Here is a 20,008-nt window from a genome sequence, read left to right as displayed (position 1 = left end):
TGTGCGGGGTCTATGTGACTGAGTCCTTCTAGACAGAGGGTCATTTTTACTACTTTTAATGATAGTCACTCTCAACACAGCTCACAAATCATCAAACAAATCAACTTTCTTGTTTTCCATGTCGTGTTAGGCTGAAATTGTTGCAAGGGAACTTTGTTACATGTCGTATAAAGCATGTACTCTCTAAGGCCTTCTGAGAATGTTATTGGGATAGATCACACCTAAAACAGAAATTTAAGAAGTGTTAATGTCCTATTTTTAAACATGCACTATTAGACTTAACATGAGCCATGATCACCTGAAAAGTCCAGGAAAATGTTGTGTTTTTTTTAAGATACTAAAAGACAATTATAATGCCTGTATTACTTGTAGAGTGAAATAAATACATACAAATAATAAATTATTCATTTCATTTGAGATATGAAAAATGTGCTTGTTTAGTTTCTTGGAGCAAGAATAATTTCTCAATACAAGAAACTAAACAAGTCCATGTGTCATATCTCATTGATCCAAACAGAAGAAAAAAACATAAATTCCAAATGAACCATGGGTTCCTCCGTTGACTTCATTTGTTATATGATGTGTTGATATTTCAGTGTCATATTTCACTATTGGGGATTAATGACTGTTGTAATGGGGTTTTGACGAATCAAAATTTAGTATTAAACAAAGTTGGGTAAAATGAAGGGAAGCCAGTAGACAGTACTGTTAACATAATTGTTTCTAACCAATGTTTGTATTTCTAGAGATCCAACTTATTTTCTGGGTTCTGACCTCAAATTGATTGGAGTGGCTCCATTGACAAAAAAAAGTATGTTATAAAAAAAAAAAAGTCTGACCCTACGCCCAAATTCCTAATCCTTGTTTGTAAATTGATGTAAATAACATTTTTAGATATAATTTGTTGACAGGGATGTCAGAGCAGACATTTCCTCATTAGAACTTCTAAGAGAAAACATGAAAAGAAAAACATTATTGTATCAATTCCCACTTCATATAATACCTGTCCTGGTTGCTACCGAAAGTGGGATATTTCATTTTATTAAAGCAGCTGTGAAGATTTTTTTACTGGTAGCGAAACAAACTCAGATTGATGATGATGCCAACAAGATTGACATTTACTATATTAAAAGCTTCACTGTCTGAAACTCTTGTGACAGGGCAGGTGTCAGACTGGATGATGGTTAGTTCACTGAAGAAAGAGCCTTTCTTTACATATTAAAAGAAATGTTGGATAAGATAAGATGTATGATTATAGTATCTTTAATTTCAGTTTATACATATAACATGGTCTAAGATCTGAGGAGTAAATCCGAACAGGTGTGACCTCTGATGTTTCATTATTGATAGTTCATACAGTTTGTAAAAACTCCAGATTGGAGTAATGTGATGGAGACACTTCACCTTAAGGACAAACCTCAGTTGTGATGCTGTCATCTGTTTTTAATATTTGTATTTGTTATTTCTGACAACAGTTTGAAAAGAAACTTCAGAGAGACACAACAAATGAACACACGTTGGCAGTTTATTTTTGCTTTGATGACAAAATTTTCAGAAAATTCACATTAGTTTGACCTTTTTAAAATGCTTCACAGAATAAGTTATACCTACTTGTTTTCAGTGACAGCTGGATGGTAAACAGTTAGTATACAGTACAGTTATATGCTTTTGATTGATTCAGTTTTCTTCTGTTTATGGTTAACACTGCTTCCTACTTCATGAGCACTTTCATGTCATGAACCTAGACTGGAAGTAACACTGTTGTCTGTTCACATCCTTCATTACGAGCACCTTTAAGCTAACATTTAATATCTACTCAGACTTTTCTTTACTGGGGTCTACGGCGGGCTGAGCTGCAGCAGGTGCTGAGGGTGTGGCTGTGGCGCTGGTGGCGGCAGTTGGAGGTGGAGTAGGAGGGAGAGGATCAGGATCATCGATGAGGGCCTGCCTTCTCTCTCTTTCCTTGATCACTTGAACCAGGCAGTAGGTGACAAACATGACGATGATGGTGGTGAAAGGGAAGCCTGTGAAAGCCAGAAAGATTAGCCAGATGAAGTTTGTTATAAGTATTCACAATGCAAACAGCAAACTCACCTTTGAGGAGCAGACGTTTGGCGACCAATTTGGCAAAGTCTAAACTGTTCAAAGCCAGGATGTTGAACAGGACGATGCACCAGAAGTTGAAAGTATTGAAAACTGCTCTGATACGGCGGGACATTGCTGCAGACATTGCCATCTATAAAAAGAAAGAAAAAAGACATCATTTACATTAAAGCTCATTTTATGACCTGAAATGTTCAGACACCTTCAGTACAAACCTCAAAAGATGCAAAAGGCTCCATGGAGAAGAACTTTGCTGCCCAGAGCTCAAAATTGAGGCCTAAGCAGTTGAAAAAAGCCCAGATGAAGACGACCTCGCAGGGTCCCAGCCACAGGATGGTGATACCGAAGGTGCAAAGTGTCGCCAAGAGCTCCTCCACCACATTCTGGTGCTTTCCACCCAGGTAATCATACACATATCTGCAGTAACGACACAGCAGCAACATATAAATTCACCCAAATCGGTGTGATTATTCACAGATCTGTATGAGACGCTCACCTGCACAGCCACTCGTTAATCCCTCTGTCAAAATGTCTGAAAGGAGAAAAAAATTTGAATACAGTTTCTATTTTTTATCTTAGTTTAGCCAAATGTGATGAGGCTGGGTGGTAAACTTACGTTTCAGCAAACACATAGAGCATCGTGATGCATTTTGGAGGCTTTGGAGGGTCCAGGTGATCCAGTCTGGACACAGTGTTGATGACTCCAAACATGACGGCTGCTTTCACCCAGTCATACACCAGGTTGAAGTACGCCAAACCCACTAGAAACAATGACAACACTTTTTTAAATTACTAATTAAGTTCACTTTCCTATTTTTACTTAGTCATCTTGGAGGTTTTCACTCACCTAGAGCCCAGTCCGAGACGTGCTTCAGCAGCTTCAGGTCTGTGGGGATGGTGAGGATGTACATGAAGTGGAAGAGGATGTCCACCAGGAGGATGACTCCGAGGTAAAGCAGGCCCTGTATGTTGATGTTCCACATCTCCCGCTCTTTCCTGGTCAGATCTGACTTGTTGGCCTGCAGGGGGCAGCAGACACAGGGTCATAAAAACAGAGTCCAGTGATACAGCTTAGAGTGCAGGTCTGACTTTGTGAATCAAGAAACATAGCACTTGTCTAATTAATAGGCCCTGTCATTAAATCATATTTCTGTGTCCAATTTTCCCCAAAGATGTCTCAAACTTTTGTTGTACTTTTAATTTCTGAACGTGTTAACCCCTTCAAACAACAAAACATTGAGTTGAATGAGGGAAGTCCTTTGGTCAGCTTGGTATTAAACCATAGACACATGCAAAAGCTGCAACTGCAACCCTAATCCGTTTGTCTGAAAAGGTATCAGGATTCACTCACACTCCAACACTTACCTGAACATAAAACTTGTCAAAAGTCATGATGGGCCCAAAATAGAAGAATGGGAGGTAGAAGTTGTACTTGAGCAGCTCGATGATGTTGTAGTTCCCATCTTTCCTCTCGCAGTTCTCCAGAGCAAAGCTCATGCAGCGCATTATGGTGAAGCCACAACCTCCATAGAAGAGAATGTGACGCAGCTCGAAGTCCCCCTCTACAAAACCTGCCTGCATGGAGCACAGAGAAAAGAAATGAAGCACTGGGGACTTTTGACTGTTCTCCTTCAGGAAACGTAACTTGTGAGTGGCTAGTGGTTTACCTGCCAGGACACGAAGGGTTCACACTTGAACGTAGCGAGGGTGCAGAGACCTGTGACGAAGCAAAGCCAGCGTATTTTCACCAGGGAGATGCTGTAGAGCAGGATACAGTGAGACAGAATGAGGGTGACGTAGGTCCAGCCCATGCTGGTCCACACAGCCAGCAGCCCGTACGCCAGGTACACCAACGACCGGTACTGTGGGAAGAAATCAAGTTTCATCACACAACTCAGACAGCAGTGATGAAATCTCCACATTTGAGTGACTTTTACTTAATCTGGTGATAAATATTCAAATTACATCAAAGAAAGAAACAATTAACCTCTTATCTTAATTTCCTTCAAAGATTACTTTTGGGATAAAGATTCCTTTTTTACATAATTTCTGTAATAAGTAGTATGAACAATTTTTTTTGCCTCAACCTCTCGTATAGAGCATGAGCAATCCCTGAAGTGACATCTAGAAGTTGGTCTCAAGTTTAATTTAGCCGTCGCTACTTTCCTGTTCTCACTGAAGAATTGAGAAACCGTATTTCCCATGTCTGCCCAGCCAATTCCTAGTCCATACACATCCTCTTTTTTTGTTGTTGTCTCTCCACAAAGAATGGCACAAACTGCCAAGGCAGTGCTTTTCTTTTTGTTGAGCATTTTTCATCTCTGCATCTCCCACTTCTTGGATTTTTCTTGTCCTCCTTTTGACATTGCAGAGCTGAATACAAGAGTCCTGCTCCCAAATGCCATAGAAGAAGAAGGAAACAGAGTGAATGCGTGGACGTATAGTGTGAGCAGTGAAATTGCACAGAGCATCGGGTCATAAAGTGTGAGAACATGGTTTGCAGGCTGTGAACTTTTGAATTCATCAATCGAGTCATGCAGTTTGAGATGAAGCTGAGTCAAACGATTTAAATACCGCACAGTGAATGCCTGACTTAAGAAGGTTGGTGAGGATCTTGTGTAGATCTTGTTAGAGCAATTCACAGTCAGATTAAGAGATTTCTACAATATATGAGTATGCAAACTTTTAGTATAAGAGTTTAAGAACAAAGCTCTCAGGCTATTTTGTTCATCCTATTGGTCATTTTTGTCTGACACCTTCTCATCAACGTTTTTGTTTTGTTTGAGCCAACATAGTTTTTCAGTTTGAGTTTTTTGACCATCCTGCAAATCATAAACGCTGGTTGCACTCAATTTCCTCTTCACTCAGAGTTATCTCTACAATGATTACTCTGCAATACATGTTGTAGTCAGTTGCTGACACAAAGCATGTGGTCCAGTGTTGTTAACCAAACTAAGTGACACAAGTGATTTTGCTAAACATGCTGTGAAGCTGTGTTTCTATTTGTTGTCTCTGCCCATTCTTCTTCTACAGCTGCCTCAGTCTTTCTCTCCACCTGGTCCCATTCATCATCTACTGTTTGGCGAATGATATAAAAAGCTGCTGTGCAATGTTGTAAAAATAAAGAGTGACAAAGAGGATTTCGAATGTCATAGCGAGGGATCAATCTGACTGTTTTTTCCACCTCAGTGATTCAGCTGGGATCATTAAAACCTGCTCTCCTGCTCCTGCTGACGGTCGATTAGTTAATTGATGAATCACCTGTGGAGCCAGCATCGTGCAGATCTTAGCGAAGAGCACGTGACCGGACAGAGCAAACAGGATGTGCTCCCTAAAGGTGGAGAACCACATCATCCACTCGAAATCAGCTGTGTCCTGCAGGGGGAAAAAACAGAGTGGCAAAAAATGAGACAAGGATTCACGTAGAGGGTGAAAAAACATCTCAATAAGATGAGTGTTCCTGCACCATTTTCCTCCCAAAGTAGTACCATCCTGGCTTCATGCTGCTCTTGAACGTTTTTCTGTTTGAACTGGCTGAAAAAAGAAGAGAGGAATACCACAAAGTGTTAAAATCTGATGAAAAAGTGCAGCACAACAAGAAAACAAGCTTAGGACTCAATTTTACCTAATTCCTGCTTTCTTTTTTCTACCACTGTGATTTTTTTTAATCTTTTATTCAACCTTTCTTGACCTTGACTGCAGATGTAAAACTTTTGTTACAGCTCGCAAAGAGCAGAGCCAACACAGGGCCTATTTTCTTCCTCTGCTCTGTGATATTAATACTGTCACCTGATCTGCTCCACAAGGTCCACATAGCTCCAACTCCTCACCCTCACACTGTGACACTGCCCCTATATGTGCACTGCACATTGTCATGACAGCATGTGAACCCACCATACTGCTGGTTTGAAAGTATGACTTAGTTTTAGGGTGAAATAATGCAGGGATCTATGCAAACATAAGAGATTTTATCTGTAGTGTGATAATCCACAGTTTTGATATGGGGAGAAATCTGCACCCCATTCACGAACCATTACCTCCTTAAAGAGGGGGTATTGTGCTTTTTTTTAGGCCAAATACTGTTCCTCTGGTTCCCCAGTGGTAGTTTCACATGAGAAACAGCTCAAGAAATCCTTTTTTTTCACACTGATGTTTTAGAAATCCTTAATTTAAGTTCCGTCTGAAATGCTTTGTTTTAGTGGCTGTCTCTTTAAGGCTCCCCACATCACAATCCCTCTTCCCTCTGATTGGCCAGCGCTCTGAAGATCTGTTGGGAGCAGGGCTATGGGCAGATCTTGGTGTTTGAGGCCTGCCCGTCCTTGTCTACCTTGTCATGAACCAGTAAGAAGATGATCACGTCATTTCCACAAGTCTCATAAAGATGTTTTTCTAGAATGGACTGTTTTGACCTGTTTAGACGGATTCAGGGATTCAGGGATTTCTACAACAAACAAATACCTGTACATGAAAAACTTGAAAATTTGCACACTTTCAGTATTAATATCCAGTATTGTTACTTAATATTCATGTTTAAAAACTGGAACAACACAATACCCCCTCTGTAACCTCTTAAGACCCAGTACCCACATATGAGACCCACAATACTTCATTTTTTTAAACTTTGATTAGCCACATTTAGGGACACTGCCCACATCAACTTTTGGTGAAATCACAACGGTACACCCATTTTAGTGAGAAAAAAAAAAACAATATATGTAAGTACAATAACACAAATAACTAACAACAAGTAGAGAACGCATAACATAAATAATCATCCCAAATAGCAAGATGAATTAAAAAATGCACATCAGACAAAATCCTAGGTCTTAAGAGCCTCCTTATGTGAAGGCTGTTAACTTTATAAAATCCAATAAATCTAATACATCAGTTGATCTTAGATTTGTTGTAGTTTGGACATAAGTTATAATCCATGACCGTGACAACAACCAATGGCTAACTCTTTGTAAACAGTACACCTACGTTTATTTTTTCACATTGACAGAACTTTGCAGGTGTTGTGTCAAGTGAACTGAAATACTCTTAAGTCAGTTTTCCAACTCTTTTAATCCTTTCTCTTGTCATTTAAAAGTGAGCTGCGACCAACATATACATGTAAAATCTTGAGAAAGGTCATTCACTGTGTATTTTACCCAGAGGCTGCTTCTCAAAGCAACGTTTCATTGCACAAAGCATGCTACACAGCTGGGTGGACCAGTCTGGGTTTGCTACTTTTTAAAGCTTTTTTCTCTCATTTAAAGATCATTTTGTGTTCAAAGAAAACAGCGATGTACTGCTCAGAAAACCTTGTGGAGTGCTGGTTTAATTGGAAAGACTTCTTTGGTTCAAGACATAAAATGATCAGCGGGGATGGGTGGTCAGATTCCAGGTAAAATATTTGCAGGCAGTGGATCTGTCAAAGCTATCAGTGCCACTGTAGACTTGGCTCAGCTTGAGCATGACGGCAGGAGCAGACGGTTCTACGAAGAACTACACATCTGCATGGAAACTGCACATTGCTTAACACAAGAAAGGTTTTAAAGGTTTTAAGTTAAACTTTTATCCAGATTTCAACCATATTTTCCCATTCTTTCTTTAGATAAACCAATCACCGGAACTTATGGTTTGTGCAGACTTTGGCAACCTCGATGGACAAGGTCGAATTAGTATTTTTTGTTTGTTTTTACAAGTTATATTTTAGGGCTTTTGTCATAGATAAATGAATATTGAATTTTACAAATACTTAAATGGAATATTGAGTTTAATTTGACTTAACCAATAAGAAATCACTGCAGAAATTATCTGACGGTCTTGTTTACTTTTGTAGGTCATATAGAGGAATCAATTTGCAGTTCAGTCTTTTTCTTTAGCAGCAAAAACTCCTTGCATGCGCTTAAAATAAAATGTCTTAAACCCATATTTGTTAAATAAAAAGATAACAAAATAAAGTTTTTTAATTGTGCTTTGAGTTCTGTGGCTCTGCCTACTTTAACATGACCAACACCTGGGCAGATGTGCAAAGCCTTTAATGAAAGATGAAAAAGTGAGCTTTTTAAAATGGTTAATGTTTTTGTTGATGATTACAACAACAAAGGTTTTTTCAAATAAGTAACTAAAGCTTTGAACTGATCTGAATCATGAGCAATATGTGACATTTTTTAGGAGCATATTTCACTAAAAGACCTGAATCAGCATTTTTGGTGCATGTCAAACTTGTCACAACTTATCCATACTTCAACAGCAGGAAAGTGCTGCAGAAGTCTTCCCACTTGTGTTTGCATATGTTTGTTCAAGTGAAAGAAAGAGAGAGTGCCTTTTATCTCATACTCACTACTGGACACCTCAAAGATCCAGCTGGCAGCCCAGAACATGGCCAGACACAGCACCGTGTTGTAGAAATAGATCTCATATTTTGGAAGAGCAGCTTTGATCCCCATGGCCACAGAGATGGGAAGAAGACTGCACGCTCCTGAAAACACAGACCACTTCAAGTTGTACACCTTAAAACAGGTTTAGCTCGTGTGGTGACAGTCGTGTTATTACAGCACTTGAAGGCTGTCTTATCTCCCTCACAAATAGCAAACACATAGTGCAGGTTCACAGTGTGGTCATCTCTTCCTCAGCCTCATCACGTCTCATTCTAACTTTCTTGATCACACAGGAAAGACGATACATTGTCAAGAGAGTGTGTGGTTTTCTGACAGCAGCTGAGTGCCTTAAACAAAAAGAGAAAGTGCTACAATGCAGCTTCAGTGATGTACGGAAAACATTTGTTTCTACCTGCTAAAAATAGACTTCTAAACTTGTCAATCAATCTTTATTCAGGTCTGTATCTCATTTCAAGTCACGTAGTTTTCCTGACGTATTATTATTGGAAATGACAAAGGAGAGGTACTTACATTTAGATTTACAGAGAATTGTCCTGGTATCTCCATTCAAGTTTCCACGTTTTTCCATTCAAACTCTATACAAAAGGTGTTTTGAGACTGAAACTTCTTCATTTGCAGACTCAGTGTGTGTACCTAATGTAATGTCAGGTAGTGCACAACACTCTTAAGCAAACACTTTTGCAAAATGTTTGCATAAGAAAGAAGCAATACACAAGTAAAGCAATTTCACAATGGATTACTTAGATAAAGAGCAACTATCCCTTTCCAGCATCACTGCACAGCCCCAACATTAACACAAGAAGCATTTTTTAACTCTGCATACTTTAAGTCCAGAAAACTGTTAAAACTTTAAAGCACTGTTAAGGAAAAATGGCAAAGTTCAAACTTTAAAACAGCAAATGATTTTGTATAGAGAGGATGTTCTTTATGTTACTGAGTTTAAATCATGTCATTAAAAAAAAATAAAAAATTAAAATGACAAGATTTAAACTGAGTATTATTATATATTCTTGCAGGGGTAATCAAGTTTAAAAAATAAATAAATAAAAAAATCTGAGATTTAAGTGAGAATTTGAAGAAAAAGGACAAAATCCTGAGTTAATTCTCAGGCTTTAGTGGAAAAAATGTCAGAATTTGAAGATTTTGGTCAGACAACCAATGTTTTTGAAAGTCACAATTCTGACCTAACATCTACAAAATCTTTAATCAAAATTCAGAAAAGGGCATAAATTTAACTTTTAAACACAGAATTCAGAGTTTAGTGGAACAACCTTGAAGTCAGGATTCTGAGTTTTAAAAAACAGTCAAATTGGAACTTGGTCCTCAGATTTCTAACTTTGCTATCAGGATTCTGAGAGGTTTGGGCCAGACTTAGGACTTTTGATACAGGCTTTTGACTTAAATCTTAACATTTCTGACTTTTTTTCCTCAGAAGCTTGAGAAATAATTCAGATTTTAAAATCCCTTTGGCACAGATCCTTAAATTTGTCATAGCCAGTGTAATGCCTCATACACTTGAATCCTGCTGACTGAGCTAAATTAATCATGTGTTTCACGTGTAAGTGATTGTTTCAAGTCTTCAAAGCCAGCATCAGTTGTTAATGTTATCTGTCGACTTTGATATCAGGTCAAAGAAGAAGTGGAAGCAGAAGAGCACAATTTCCTTCTGATAAGAAACTGACAAAGTACAGCTGCAGGCTGTTTTAACTTAACGTCTCCCCCTTTAAACGGGGCGTTAATACTTTGTAAAGTGGGGGGAAACATATTTAAATTCGTCTTCTCGTCGTCTTTCGCTCATTCTTGTAGCCACAGTCAAATCTCTGCCTGTTTTCGCTCCACAATGTTTCTGAGATGCCTGCTGTTTAAATGCCACTCGGTCATGCACTCTGGTTTGTCCTCCGCAGCACCTGTTGAGATACTGACCTTGAACGCAGCAGTTGCGTACTCGAAGAAAGTCGTGAAAAACGCAGGTTTTCTTTGGGTTGTGCGGGGGGAATATAAAACGTCGAATTACATTTAGGAGAAAAAAAGTGAGAAAAGTCAAGTTTTACATCTACTGGGCGTGTACAGGGTGGACTGTGGGTCCCTCTGACTCCCTTTGAGGGAGCTCCCGCTGGTGAAAGGTGACAAGATGTATTTATACTTTGACCACTGACACAAAGGGGGCGGGACAAGAGGGCTTCTAAACCATTGTAATACACTGATTCATTCAGGATTAGGATTCTGTCATCTCTCAACTTCAACACAGTCACCTGAGATCCAATTAAAGATACCTGCTTACTGTAAATATGATGTAGGTTTTGAGCAGTCAAATTCTTCACTGTATTAAACATAAGTGACATATAATGGGGAAAGTGCTATCAGTTGTGTTAGATTTGCACCAGCTTGACTAATTCCTTTTGCACAAATTTAATTTAAAACCTCTCCTGTGTCTACTCTTGTTGCTATTTTCCATATTCATGTGTTGCCAGATCTGTTCTGGGAGGGTCTAAGCCTGTTGTTATTTTGAGCTGTAGCCAACAAACATCCATGCCTCTCTTTCTCACACACACACACACACACACACTCACTTTACTATAAGCGCTAAAACAACACACAGTGCCGTCTAGTGACAGCAGCACTAAGTACAAAACAGTAGCATAACTTCAGCTGTCGTCCCACATGAAAAAAATGGAACTCAGTTGCTCATTTTTTATTTGCAAAGAGAATATGTTGCATAGTATAAAAAATAGTATGAAACTCCATACATTTGATTCCTGCTTTCACATAACCAGTCCCACACATCCTTTGGGAGCTGTTGTTAAGGTGCTGGTTGCACTGCTTAAGGATAAAGGCCCCAGAGGACCATGTTAGCCAATTAGCATGTCTGTGACTCGCTATGTTATCGTTCAGTTTTTTCTCAACTGTTAATAATACACAATTCTCTCTGAAATATATATAATTCTTGCTCCTGTTGAAGGTAAACTTGCATATAGCTTTATCTTTTTTGAAATCTGACAGGTGGAATGTAAAATCTTTATTCAGCCTTTGTGCATAAGCAAATAGCAGGTGAGTTTTATTACTCCTTCTTGCTGCTCTCCTGTCCTTCAAAAATGGGGTATTTTTTCTCCACCTCAGCCCATGTCAAGGTGCCATTTGAGAGATCTCGAACAACTCCCGGCAGCTCAGACACCTGCAAAATATTATGTGTACGTTAGAACAAAAGAAAGAAAGAAAAGATATAACTCTTGATTAGGCTGATAATCATTATTATTTTTAATTGTTTTTTGAGGTACCTCGGCCCTGATCTGGCGCATGGAGTCGCGCTCTCTCAGTGTGGCTGTGTGAGGTGTCTCCTTCACTGTGTCAAAGTCTATGGTGATCCCGAACGCAACACCGATCTCGTCTGACCTGGCATAGCGTCTTCCGATGGATCCGGAAGAGTCGTCAACTTTGTGCGAGATGCAGTCTTTCGCCATCATCCCAGCTTAAAGGAAAAGCAGTAAGTCAGTTTCAATATTAAGCTTTAATTTTTATAGAAAAGGCAAATCATTGTAAAAGTAATTTAAGTGAAAGAGGTCAACCTCTTTGTGCTACTAGCTAGCTAGCCTAATTGATCTTAGCAAGTGAAGTGTCTGAGAATCAACTTAGATATCACATCAGTAACACTGTTTTTAATACTTACACATTAGCTTATTTTAATAGTTTAGCAAAATACTGCAGTATTTGTTTCTAAAGTCACTAAAAGTGTTGGTTATCATGATAAGTTAGCTTAACAGCCATGTTAGCAGCTTCACTCTCTTCCCATCAAGTATGCTATGCTAACCATCTGCTAGCTCAAACCAACAGAGGCTTTTTTGATGCTTTTTTTTTCTCAATATGTTAATGTCAGGTTAGTGATTTAAATAACAAGCTGTAAGAAAATGTTGAGACTTACACAACTGCTGGATGAATGGCATGAACTCCGGTTTTTGGCTCAGGGGGAGGATGGAACATTTGTATGGAGCAACTGGAGCAGGGAAGCTGAAAAACTGGACAAGAAATAAAATATTTTTAACTTTTAAAATATCAAGGAAAAACAACAAACAAACACTTAAATCTTACAGATCTAGCTCCCTTTTTTGTCTGCTTACCGTCCTCTGTTCATCCCCCTGCCGGACACAGAATGAGTGCTCGAAGATGGAGTACATGATTCTCCCGATGCCAAAGGACGGCTCGATTACATTGGGAACAATCTCCTCCACTGTGGGTAAAAAGACAGTTTGTTTCCCTCATGAACAAGTCACTGTTACAGCACTGAGGGAGACTGAATGTCGGCTCTTACCGTGCAGAGTTTTCTGAAACCTCTTCACGCTGACCATGTCTTTAGTCAGTTTAAATGTCTGACCATCTGTCTCAATGCTGAACTCTCTACAGACAAAAAACATTTGGATCATCAGTAAGCAAAACACAGCCCAGATCACACTTCATGGATTCTTTTTCAGAAGTGATCTCCACATGTCAGACTCACCCTTTTTCATTGAGAAGCTTCTCCTGATCAGTGATGTAACACTCATCACAGGCAGCCAGGTAGTCCAGAATGAGCTTGGCATCTTTCCTGTACATGGTTCCTATTGGTCCTCTTTTGGGATCAAACTGGACAACATTCACCACTTTGTTTGAAGAAGTTACGGAGAAAAAAATGGAAACTATTTTGGAAGTATTTCATAGAAGATACAGCCTCATTAAGGAATGAAATCAAACGAGCTAATCACCCATAAAGACAGAATTTTTTTCTAAACTATAGCAATCTAACTTTCAAACTTCAGACAGTTTTTGTTAGAATACTACGGAAGCCCTAAAAGATCAGGTTAATTACATTTAAATATTATTCATTTTCTCAAGAAACAAGTTAATTCCAGTTGTTTTCAAGATCTGGACTCATTAGTAATCAATAAATCAAATCAGTTCACTTTTTAAGCCAAATGAGGGCGTGGCCAGCTGCCTTTCTGTGACCACCAACATGATTTCAGTAAAAGAAAGGCTTTTTTTTTTAGATGCTTTTCATAAAATAGCAAAGGCACCTGTTAACTGGGGAACACAGCTTACTTATTTACAACTTATTTTCATAGGAAAAAAGGGTAAATAAACAGAATTAATTTATGACCTATAAGGGCTTCTGTAAGTGAAGGTCAACTCCCCGAAAATTAACATCTTTTTTCAATATGACTCTCAGAAGTCTGATTTCAAAGTCAAAACACTTTCAAAAAGACGTTCAACCAGACTCCAAAGTAAAGAGAAAAACTCTCATTCTGACTAAAAACACAACAAATTTTTGAATGAAGGAGAATTAAAAAAAAAAAAAAGATATGGACCTAGATGTGGTTAACTTTGGCGGCCCCTGGTGGTTGTTTCACTGTCAGTAAAATAAATGCCTGGTTAAAACCTGCATGTTTTCACCTTTCTTATTCTTTGCAGCAAAGGTACATCTCGTGTTCAAAAGGATATCGGTTCCTTCAGGGGCTTCTCAGCCACGAGAGGCACTCGTGTGGCTCTGGAGTGACAGGACAGGTCATAGCAGGCGCGGTCAGCACAGCCCACTATCTCTATCCAACCCTGAGGGAGACAAACAAACCTGCTCAGTCTCGTGTTTGAGCTTCCAAACATCTCACTCTGTGTGTTTAGAGAAAGGATCAAATATAGAGGTTTACATAGGAGGTTTTGGACTCAGCGTCCCAGCAGTCACAGGCGTAGTGAGCCATCTCGTTCTCCATGTGCTGTCGGAAGCGCACTTTATCTTTGGACAGGCCCACTTTGATGAGGTAGAGGTAGATTCTTCCGACGAAGTAACCCAGCACTGAGTTATTGATCACTCCCTGCAGAAAGAGACAGAAGAATTAAAGATGTGTTCAGAATGAAAATAAAGGCATGCTAACTGTCTATATAAGCCAGGTGAAGCGATTCCTACCTGCTCCACAGCGTCCCCCAGCCTCATGACCTGAGCAGGCTGTCCGCTGGTCTGAGCTTTGGAGGAGAACAACAGGATCTCCAGGTCGGCCACGCTGGAGAACTTTGGATGCACCTTGTCATTTGGGTCCACAAAGTGCTCGATCTCTGCCATGGTGAACTCTCTGAAAACAAGAGACATTTACAGTCAATGTTCTTGACATTAAAACCTGCAGTAAAGCATCTGGAGTTTAAAACTACCTGACACGGATGAGCCCAGAGCGAGGAGAGATCTCGTTCCTGAAGGAGTTTCCGATCTGAGCGGCCCCAAAGGGAAGTTTCCCCTGGTTGAACTCCAGTAAACGTTTGAAGTTGAGGAACATTCCCTGAGCTGTTTCAGGCCTCAGATACCTGCACAGGATTATTATTTTGACAGATTTAATATAAATAAAACATGATTTACACTCAGGACAGGAGTCTGTTTCACTGATCTGTACCCTGGTACGTTTCCGCCAGGTCCGATGGATGTCTTGAACATGAGGTTGAAGGAGATGGGAGCTGTGAGGTCATTTCCTGTTGAGGGAGACTTGACGTTGTACTTAACAAACAGATCAGCCAGCTCCTTCTGGGTGTAGTTGTCCATCTGCAACAGAAAGTAAACGTCAGAGTAGCATTTCCTGACCACTAGATGGCAGTATATTCACCACTAGTGTTTGATCTGCTGCTGTTTGCAGTGTGTGAGAAAGATGAATTTATAGGAAACCCACCTGAGTGATGACATCCTCCATCACTGCCACATCCTCTGGTGAGCATTTCTCATCAGACATCTGCTTTTTTAAATGAGCTGTGAGGGGCAAAAAAACTTCTTAGCAGGGATTTAATCAAACAAAAACACATTGGTTCGCACTGAAAATCTGTCTATTTGCTCAGAAAAAAATGACATGACTCAGTGCTTTGTTAGTGACTCTAAACGAGAGATGATCTTTTTGAATTATGAACAGCAGAAACATTGAGAATTATATGGAATTTCAAAAGCCACTTTTTATTTTGTGCATGATTTAACAATTTCTTGACTGTCTAGTCTAACATGCACAGTTTCTTTCTCTCAACAAAAATTGAGTCTGTCTGGCTCATGATTTTGTAAGTTTATGAGACACAGAAACAACAACACTGCCAACACTTACATAAGCAAATGTTTTTGTTTAATTTCAAGTTAAAAAATGTCCTACTTGACTCAATATAAGCTAGATTTAACCAACAACAGAGCCAAAACTAATACCCGAATTACTTGTCAATGTTAAGTGTCCTGAATTAAGACACTTTTATTTCTTAAACTGTTATTACTTTTTCAAGAAACTTGATGAGTGTTATTTTCTATTTCTGTTGTATTTTAAGGCCTAAAAAATACATTTTTACAAGGAATAAGACAAAAACACTTTTTTAAATTCCTGCTTCTGCAATGTATTTTGATGCAACTGATACAATGGTTAACTTGAGTTGGAGAATAAGAAGAAGTGATAACAGTTAAGCATGTTGTTTAAGTGGCTGTTCTGATGATTTTCTAGTCACTGTGTGATGCGGTGAATAAGTGTTTTTAATGCGCTTTTAAAAATGTTCATTCTGTGGTTGTTGTTTTATACTTTTGTACTTTTTTTTTTATCTAACAAACAGTCAGGCAAAGATTAGTAACAGACCACTGCTTCACCTGTACCCCTTTTTTTACCTGGCATACCCCCTGCAGGTAAAACAAAAACAAAAACAAAAACCAAATGGGTAAAATGGCTCATACAGCTGTAGAAAATGAAAGAATTAAATTTTGCTGATTAGCTTTCGGATGAATTTCCAAATATCACAGAAATGTAATATTCTGTGAGCTACAGATCAAACACCGAAGCATACATATATATTCCCTCCCTTTTGTTTCTCTTTTTTTTCTCTCTCTCTTTTGTATTTTTTCTTTTTACTTACGTATTTATTTTATCAAATTATTTTGACATATCTTAATGTCTTTTATCAGTATTTTATTTTTTGGCACTATGCAACATGCACAGAAAAATGTAGAAATGACTCCTTGTGTTGCTTATGTTGCTAAACTGTGTATAACTCTACACAGGATGCATGTTAAAGCCTTACATCAGCAATCTTCTCCTGGTTTCCTCAGCATGCCTCTACATGAAGCATGGATGAAGTTATGTCACTAAAAGAAAAACCCATGCTCGTTGTGCTCACAGACAAACTCCAGTAACAGGAACACCTGAAAAACCAGTCATCCATGACATCTGAACTCCTGCCCCACCCTCACTTCCCCACTTATCTACAACTCCCTGAGGATGTTCAACCAGTAAGGCAGGTAACAGCCTGCACACTAGCAGGGGAAACTTTAAAAAGATGGAATATGTCACCAAAATCTGGATGGGAGTGTCTCTGCAGGAGTTGTTCTAATTTTAAATTGCAAAACAATTAATAAATAAATAAATAAGTCACCTTTGAGGAGATGATCAGCACGGTAGCATTCCCCCGTCAAAGCATCTTTCACCATGTAGTCAGCAAATTTATCCACATGTCCTGATGTCCTGACCAGAGGCATCAATGCATGGATAAATCTCATGCAACTTCAGTTTCTAATTCTGAAATCAAGATATCTTGCTTCTGCTTGTGAGTTTCTTTGCACCTACTTGAGGACAGGCTCAGGGGTCAGCATGGTGCAGTCGATCTCCAGGACCTGGTCCTCCTGGATGAAGTGCTGCCTCCAGATCTGCAGGATGTTGTTCTTCACAGCGCAGCCAACCGGGCCAAAGTCGTACAGGCCACTTATACCTGAAGACACACATCGGTGGTGATACACCTGTGTTTTTTTTCTCTGTGGGTTTACTTTGAATCTCTTTTAAGTGTCTGTATTTTACCTCCATAAATAGCAAAAGCCTGATCATAGATGAACCTCCTCTTTAAGGTGTCTTCCATCTTCACTCGGTCCACCACGTCATCTTTGGGCTGCAGAGCAAGCTCCTGCACATCACAGTGAATGGAATCACCCATTACTCATACTGAAAGTGGAACCAAACCTTATCAGGGGAAATAATAAGTCAACTGCACCCACCTTTGCTTCAAGAATCCTCTTCCTGGCTTTCAGTTCAGAGATGGCTTTGCTCATCTCCTGCTCTGAGGCGCCTTTCTCCTTCAACTGATGGACCAGGTCACCCTGAGGACAAATATCATTCTTTAGCTTCTTGTCACAAACTAAACCTCACACAACACCTTACCCTAAGTTATCATTGTAAATCTAATGATTGAATTTGAAAATTTCAGCAACTAACCACCCTTCAAAAAGGAAATCAGTTTGCACATATTGTCAATATAATTACACAAATAAATACTTTGTATATTTGTCGATTCTAAAACCGTTTTAGAAAAAAATTTAAGGCGGGGAAAAATTCTAGTTTCAATTTTCATTTTATTACTTTCGCTTTAGCCTCGTCCTGTGGCTCTGCGTCACTTGTTTTTTACAAACCGCGTCAAATTGCTGCTGTGACCAAACAGCCTTCAAATTATGCTGGAAATTTCTTTGACATTTCATTTTCGCATGATAGACATAAAATTAAAAACTTAAATGTTGTTAAACATTTTACTTGATGACAACAGTTCAATTCGGCAGTGATTTTTCTGCATCTAAAATATTGTTTTGCGCTCAAGACAGAAAAATCATCGTAAATATTTCATCCTTGTAGCTAATTCTGCGTAAGCATGCGCTGAAAGTATCGAAACTTCCCTCTAATCAATGACATGTTGGCAACAGCTGCTGCACTAAGCTGCCCAGCTGTGGTTCAAAGAAGTCGGTCCCCACAGGTGTGTAGTCCTTCACAGTGTCTCACCTGCTCCTTCACAGCCTCCCTAAACGGCGCCAGCACTTCTTCCATGTTGACACGTCTTAAAGCTCCGCACAGCTCGCTCCTCCTGCAGCCAAAGATCAGAGGAAGACTGTTTTCCAGTGAGTTGGTTCATGATCTTTTCTCTGAGAGGAGGAGGAAAGGGAAGAAGGGGAGGCGCGTCTCTCTGTACATTCTGTATTGTCGGCTGTCGAGTCTGAAACAAGGGCTTTTAGTTGCATCATCCAGGAAGCGCACACTATACTCTTTTTATTCTCCAATAAAGATAAAAGTGAGCAAACAACACCTGTGCAGCCTTTCTGTAGTGACTAAACTTTTATTGAGAGCAAAGACTCATATCGTTAATCACCCGGCAGGGCAGTCCTGTCCTGCATCTGGTCCCAAGGCAACAGCGAGAGGTTGAGATCACTTTGACCCCTTTCATTCACCCTGTAAGGAAGACCGAAGCAGACATGCATCCAGTACGTTAATTTTCATTTTTATTTTTTTTTGCTCTGTTTTACTACGACAATTTACCCACGTGTTGCAAAAACACAATGAAAAAGAAAATAAATTAATCAATAAGTGAAGTAAAGTAAGGCAGAAGACAAAAAAGCAAGAAAGAAAGGAAGGGAGGGAGGGAAAAAAGTAACAAAGTATAATAGAAAAAAAGAGACAAAAGAAGACAGCCACAGATAGACAACAAAAAAAGAGAGTGAAAAAAATACAATACTAGAAAAAAAGAAAGAAAAAAGAGAACAAAAAGAAAAATCAAAAAATGAAAAAAAAACAAAGAAAAATAGAGAACAAAAGGATGAGAAGAAAAAATGAAGGCAGAAAAACATAATCAAATTATTTGATTTATTTAAATTATCTTAAAACTAGTTGTAACTTACTAACTTATTTTAATAAAAGAAACGATAATTTGTAATTTATTTTAATTAATTTCATTTATCCAAAAAAATAATAAAAGAATAAAATGAAATAAAAATCTTGTTTCCTGAAACTCCACAGGCTTGGGACAATATTAAATTTGTTGCAAATATTGTACATCAAATTAAATAATTTTTGCCACTTTTGATTTCAATACAAAAAGACTTTAAAGCAGAAGACTCAAATATTCAATAGAAGGTAAGGGGTTGTAGTATTATTCCAAACAGAAATGCAACTACTACAACATTTCAGCACTAAAACATAGACTCAGAGAACTGAACTTGGACGCTGGGCTGAAAAGACAAAGTAATGCAACAAACATTTAGAAACAACAATTGTTCTTGAAACGCTCCCACTTCAATTTCTGGAAATGGCTATCATAAAAATTTACTATTCTTTATGAATGAATTGATTAGTTTTTAGCCTCCCTTTGCCTGTGACCTTTTCTATAGAAACAAAGCTCGCTTTGTGCGTTGTGTTTTTTTATGTTCAATCCATGTTTAATGTTATAACTTTTGTACTATAAAGTTTGTTTCACTTTGAGCAAATGCTGCCAGTGTAACCTATAGGTTTTAACTGATGCAGTGGGTGTGGAGGTCAAGTGATTTTCTTTGAAGTTTGAGATTTACAGGAAATCCCCCCAGTTTAATGGACCATCTGGCGCCATCTAATGGTCAAAGTTTGTACTGGCTCATATCGCCACAGGTTTCCTATGTATAGAAACCTGTGGAGATATGAGGAGTTAAGGGTGGAGACCATTTTAAGATTTCATGAAGCGCTACAACAGCAACTTTATGACTTGAGTAAAGCTGAAAGTGA

The 20,008-nt window shown here is 38.8% G+C and overlaps 2 protein-coding genes across 5 annotated transcripts; both read right to left on the bottom strand.

Moving 5' to 3' along the window:
• Positions 1-1,524: 1,524 nt before the first annotated feature.
• Positions 1,525-10,624, bottom strand: hhatlb (hedgehog acyltransferase like, b). Of its 2 annotated transcripts, XM_074693681.1 has the most exons (12): positions 10,413-10,624; positions 8,432-8,569; positions 5,570-5,637; positions 5,365-5,478; positions 3,771-3,965; positions 3,469-3,678; positions 2,951-3,122; positions 2,720-2,864; positions 2,600-2,635; positions 2,319-2,520; positions 2,095-2,236; positions 1,525-2,024 (listed from the first exon to the last, which is right to left on the bottom strand). In XM_074693681.1, the coding sequence occupies exons 2-12, from the start codon at positions 8,535-8,537 to the stop codon at positions 1,813-1,815; spliced, it is 1,602 nt and encodes a 533-aa protein (XP_074549782.1). In that variant the 5' UTR covers positions 8,538-8,569; positions 10,413-10,624; the 3' UTR covers positions 1,525-1,812. The 2 variants fall into 2 exon arrangements, with proteins under 2 accessions (XP_074549782.1, XP_074549783.1); XM_074693682.1 differs by lacking the exons at positions 8,432-8,569; positions 10,413-10,624 and adding an exon at positions 5,729-5,914.
• A 526-nt stretch (positions 10,625-11,150) lies between these two features.
• LOC141807356 (glycine--tRNA ligase-like) lies at positions 11,151-18,698 on the bottom strand. Of its 3 annotated transcripts, XM_074693310.1 has the most exons (18): positions 18,627-18,698; positions 18,263-18,344; positions 17,491-17,592; positions 17,297-17,399; positions 17,069-17,210; positions 16,878-16,966; positions 15,161-15,237; positions 14,891-15,036; positions 14,655-14,804; positions 14,416-14,578; positions 14,159-14,323; positions 13,956-14,063; positions 12,979-13,124; positions 12,793-12,878; positions 12,602-12,711; positions 12,406-12,499; positions 11,765-11,955; positions 11,151-11,661 (listed from the first exon to the last, which is right to left on the bottom strand). In XM_074693310.1, exons 2-18 carry the CDS (start codon positions 18,305-18,307, stop codon positions 11,548-11,550), a joined length of 2,031 nt encoding a protein of 676 aa, XP_074549411.1. In that variant the 5' UTR covers positions 18,308-18,344; positions 18,627-18,698; the 3' UTR covers positions 11,151-11,547. The 3 variants fall into 3 exon arrangements, with proteins under 3 accessions (XP_074549411.1, XP_074549410.1, XP_074549412.1); XM_074693309.1 differs by lacking the exon at positions 18,627-18,698 and having other exon boundaries at positions 18,263-18,471; XM_074693311.1 differs by lacking the exons at positions 18,263-18,344; positions 18,627-18,698 and adding an exon at positions 17,852-18,135.
• Positions 18,699-20,008: the final 1,310 nt, after the last annotated feature.

Source organism: Halichoeres trimaculatus, unplaced genomic scaffold (assembly GCF_033239565.1).
Source record: "Halichoeres trimaculatus isolate MK-OKI-2021-1 unplaced genomic scaffold, fHalTri1.1 fHalTri1_scaffold_18, whole genome shotgun sequence".
Lineage (NCBI taxonomy): Eukaryota > Metazoa > Chordata > Actinopteri > Labriformes > Labridae > Halichoeres > Halichoeres trimaculatus.
Note: the sequence above shows the minus strand (reverse complement) of the source record. Positions and strands in the feature narration are given on the sequence as shown.

Coding starts and splice junctions, on each gene's coding strand:
- LOC141807356 (XM_074693310.1), bottom strand. CDS start 18,307: ATGGAAGAAGTGCTGGCGCCGTTTAGGGAGGCTGTGAAGGAGCAG. Junction 14,579..14,654: donor TCTGGGCTCATCCGTGTCAG/GTAGTTTTAAAC, acceptor TCTTGTTTTCAG/AGAGTTCACCATGGCAGAGA. Junction 12,712..12,792: donor GTTTCAGAAAACTCTGCACG/GTAAGAGCCGAC, acceptor TTTTACCCACAG/TGGAGGAGATTGTTCCCAAT.
- hhatlb (XM_074693681.1), bottom strand. CDS start 8,537: ATGGGGATCAAAGCTGCTCTTCCAAAATATGAGATCTATTTCTACAAC. Junction 3,679..3,770: donor AACCCTTCGTGTCCTGGCAG/GTAAACCACTAG, acceptor TGCTCCATGCAG/GCAGGTTTTGTAGAGGGGGA. Junction 3,123..3,468: donor TTGACAAGTTTTATGTTCAG/GTAAGTGTTGGA, acceptor TGCCCCCTGCAG/GCCAACAAGTCAGATCTGAC.